The following is a 4156-nucleotide window of genomic DNA, read 5'->3' as shown; positions in this document are numbered from 1 at the left end:
GCATGTATAAGATACCACCCTCACCTCTATGCTATAAATAGAGGTCGACTCCTGAGTTCAGAAAAGTTGCTGGAATATCATTATTGGACAGGGTTATTGCTAAATGCTGAAGTGAGATCTCTCAAGTTTTTCAAGAGGCTTTCATACAGACAAGAAGCTTCAACGAAATATTCAGAAGCAACTTAGAGCTTTATTTGTGATTTTCCAGATTCATGTTCAACTGTTTGTGAAAACAAAGTCACAATCTATGCTTATGGGTGGAGATTTTAGTAGGTGGGGTTAGTGCACACTACCAAATTCGATACTTGAGTTAAATGATTCTATTAACTTTTCTCTATACAAATAGAAATTTGGTACGTGTATGCACCTGAAAATGTCAAAGTGCAATGAGATCAGATACCACAGATATATGGCAATGGGAACTGAGATTTTCAGAAAGGAAGTACTTCCATTTGCAGGAATGATAATAATATAATGTTTATTTACATTAATCTTTATTTTATAATATTATAAAAGGACATTATGAATCTAAAGATGCTAAGAGCATTGAAGTGCTAATTTCTCATGACACAATGTATTATAATAAATATATTTAATTTGAACACACAAATATAAATATTTTTAGTGATCAAGAACAAGGAAGGACACTTGGAATTTTTCTTCAAGTTTATTTATTTGTGTTGGTTAGTTGTATATTATAATTGATAAATATATAGATAATACTGCAAATGATACTTCGTATTAGAATACATTTGGTTTAATATAGTATTTGATAATTAGGTAAATTATGTTGGTAAAAAATATATTCAAGATAAATGCAATTACGTAATTGATTTAGTAATTAATAACTAATTAACTAAAGAAATACTTGACCGTATAAGAGTAATTTGGTCTGAAAAGATTAGCGGTACAATATTTTTAACATAACATACAACTTGACAAGCATATAGAAACTACAAACATATATAATTCAAAGATGTAACCTGCATTATTGGCAATGCATCCACACCGATAGTTTTTTAATTTGTTGATTTTTTGTGGGGTCCATTGTGAGGTGGAGGATAGAAAAGGAGAGAGAGAATGCATTTTTAACTCTGGGCAAGTGAGTGGTTTTCTATGGGTCCTAAGAGAGAAAAAAATTAAGGAAATAGAGCTGCTATGTGCATTCCGAGCTCAGTCGGGCGTATGCATTAGGCGCTATCTTTTTCTTATTTTTTTTTGTGCTCTAGGGAACAACTTTTTTTTTCTTTTTCTATTTTCTTTTTCTTTTTTCTTCTTCTCTCCTCCTCCTCTCTCTTCTGCTTGGCTTCTTATCTTTTTTTTTTTTTTTTTGAGCCACTTGGCTTCTTATCTTAAATATAAGGATAGGTATAAGGTTGCATCAATATAATTGTCTTGCCCCTCATGCACTAAAGCTAGGCAATTTGCTCATAGGTACTAATTCATAAAGTCAATTCAAATAATTCAATTAGACAAGTTTGACGGTGACTAATTTGAAAGTGCCAAAAATTAACGTTAATTTTCTCTATACAAATAGGTATATGCAGCTGAAAGTGTGAAAGTGCAGTGAGATACTACTAAAGACATGGCAATGGAAAGTGAGATTTTGAGAAAGGAAGTACTTCCCTTTGTGGCAATGATAGTAGAGGCGTGTATGCTGAATGCAAAAGCCACAATATCCAAAGCAGCCCTCAACTCCGGCTTGAGCTCTCTTATATTCGTTGTTTACTACAATTCCCTTGGCTCTCTCCTTCTTCTTCCTGGATTCATTTTCCAGAGGCACAGGCCGGTTTAACAAATCGATCACTCCATTTTGTCTACACATATATATATCAAATTAATTAAACTTCCAATGTAACTTTACTGATTAATGAGTTTACTTTAATTTCCTGTTTCAGAAGAAATGCACTAGCTCTGACCTTGTCTATGCTGAGAAGATGTTTCATCCTTGGCGTGCTCGGGTATAGGACGATGATTTGTGAAAGAGATAATGAACATCTAAGATAGCATAACAGTACAGTACAGTTTATGATATTGCAGGACATGTACGGTGATTTTGGGTACCCTAGGGCTCAACTATAGCTCTCCTACTCTCTTTGCAGGCATTAGTAACTTGATGCCTGGTTTTACATTTGTTCTTGCCATGATTTTCAGGTATATATAATGCTGATTTCTGTAATTAGCAGCGCAGCTAGCTAGGATGCTTTAATTTTGCCTCTCAACTTCCATGAATTTAGGATGGAGAAGTTTGAGGTGAAGAGAAGAACATGGCAAGCAAAATCAGTAGGCACAATTGTGTCAATCATAGGGGCATCTGTCATGACTCTATATCAAGGACCAACAATCTTGGGATCATCATCTTCTTCAACTTCTGATTTGCCTCAGCAGTACTCTCTTCTGTCACAAGATTCCTCAAGGTGGGTGGTGGGAGGTGTTATGATTGTAGCCTCATACGTTGTTGCATCTGGTTGGTACATTCTTAAGGTACAATATAATATAATTGAGTATGAAGAATATATATATATATATATATATATATATATATATAAAAGCTAAAAACATAAATTAGCACCTAAAGTTTTTAATGGTGCACCTTCAGTTGAGAATACACTCAGCATCTTAAGTACACAAGTCAGGCACTTTAAGAACACAAACAACGCACCTAAGATTTTAAAATGACATACTTTAAGTTTCAACAACTCACACACCTTAAGCATACATATCACGCACCTTATGAAGGAAAACAACGTACCTTAAGAAGAAAAGATCCGCACCTTAAGCTTTAGGTTCACGCACCTTTAACCTTTAACACTCACGCACCTTAAACATACAAACCACACATCTTAAGAAGTCAAATTGTGCATCTTAAGAAGAAAATTACACTCCTAAAACCCCTGCACAACCGCACGGGAACTGAATTATATATATATATATATATCCCATTACTACAAAACTAATTTGGAGTTTTAATTTCAATCTGCAGACAGCTATACTAAAGGATTACCCAGAACAGATTACAATAGTGTTCTTCAGTACTTTCTTTTCTAGCATCCAATGCGCAATTGTGACACTACTCCTAGAAAGGAAGCTAGATGCTTGGAAGTTGCAGCCTGGCATTGGAATGATTGCCATTGTTGCTTCTGTAAGTATGAATTTAAATTCACAATCAGATTTTCAGTTCTGATCTGGCCGCTCTTGCTATGTACATACATTTTTCTTATTATACCAAATATTTCCTTCCATTGTAGGCGGTTTTAGAGCCTGTTTGTGTCAACAATATTGCTGCCTTCTGCTTGGTGATGAAGGGTCCTCTGTACGTTGCCATGTTCAAACCACTGGGAGTTGTCATTGCAGCAATTATGAACCTCATTTTTCTTGCAGAGGCCCTTTATTTGGGCAGGTAAACACCAGAATTTCAAACTTAATTAATTTCCAAGTACATAATTAACCAATTAATTAAAATCTACGTTTTGGCAGTATTGTTGGATCAATAATCATTACTGTTGGATTCTACGTGGTGATGTGGGGCATGTTGAGAGAGGCAACGGATATTATTTTATGCGAAACTACTGCACCTGCCACTGCCAATCAAACATCCCCTCTGCTACAAAAGTAAACCTAGTCCTACTCATTGTGTACCTCATACTATAGATTCCATTAAATTATTAGCTAGTGATGATACCAATTCAAAACTGCTGTATATATTTATCTTTCCTTTAACTTTATTATTTCAGATGAAATAGGAATCATAAACCCAATAAAGTACAAAGTTCTAATAGACCCCCTCAAGTTTACGGTTCTTTAGAGAGAACATTTAGCTTGTCCTATAGAAGATTATTGAATGTAGCAGTGGTGAGTAGTTTGGTGAAGATGTCTACAAGTTAATCCTTTGTAGAGATATAATTCACTCGTAACTCCTATGATGCTACTTTATCATGAACAAATGACATTTGGTATGCGTATGCAATTGAAAGTGTCCAAAGTGCAGTGAGACTGGTTGCGCTACCAAAGTGCAGAAAGGAATTGAAGTACTTCCATTTGCAGCAATGATAATACAATGTTTATGTATATTAATTTTTTTATTTTTATATATGAACATATAAAAGGATATATATTATTATGAACTTAGTGCAAAGTGAGTGGAAGTATATATGAT

The 4156-nt window shown here is 34.4% G+C and overlaps 1 protein-coding gene across 1 annotated transcript; it reads left to right on the top strand.

Annotated features, from left to right (window-relative positions):
- Positions 1-1592: 1592 nt before the first annotated feature.
- LOC116006415 (WAT1-related protein At3g28050-like) lies at positions 1593-3730 on the top strand. Its single transcript, XM_031246770.1, has 7 exons — positions 1593-1789; positions 1899-1961; positions 2041-2154; positions 2238-2484; positions 2984-3142; positions 3249-3400; positions 3478-3730. The coding sequence occupies exons 2-7, from the start codon at positions 1927-1929 to the stop codon at positions 3614-3616; spliced, it is 846 nt and encodes a 281-aa protein (XP_031102630.1). The 5' UTR covers positions 1593-1789; positions 1899-1926; the 3' UTR covers positions 3617-3730.
- The last annotated feature ends 426 nt before the right edge of the window (positions 3731-4156 follow it).

The sequence above is a fragment of the Ipomoea triloba genome, chromosome 15 (assembly GCF_003576645.1).
Source record: "Ipomoea triloba cultivar NCNSP0323 chromosome 15, ASM357664v1".
Classification (NCBI taxonomy): Eukaryota; Viridiplantae; Streptophyta; class Magnoliopsida; order Solanales; family Convolvulaceae; genus Ipomoea; species Ipomoea triloba.
This window is presented reverse-complemented; position numbering and strand designations above follow the sequence as displayed.

Bases quoted from the DNA above. Each gene is read 5' to 3' on its own strand.
- LOC116006415 (XM_031246770.1), top strand. From the start codon at position 1,927: ATGCTGAGAAGATGTTTCATCCTTGGCGTGCTCGG. The intron at 2,155-2,237 runs GTATATATAATG...CCATGAATTTAG, and splicing joins GTTCTTGCCATGATTTTCAG to GATGGAGAAGTTTGAGGTGA. The intron at 2,485-2,983 runs GTACAATATAAT...TTCAATCTGCAG, and splicing joins CTGGTTGGTACATTCTTAAG to ACAGCTATACTAAAGGATTA.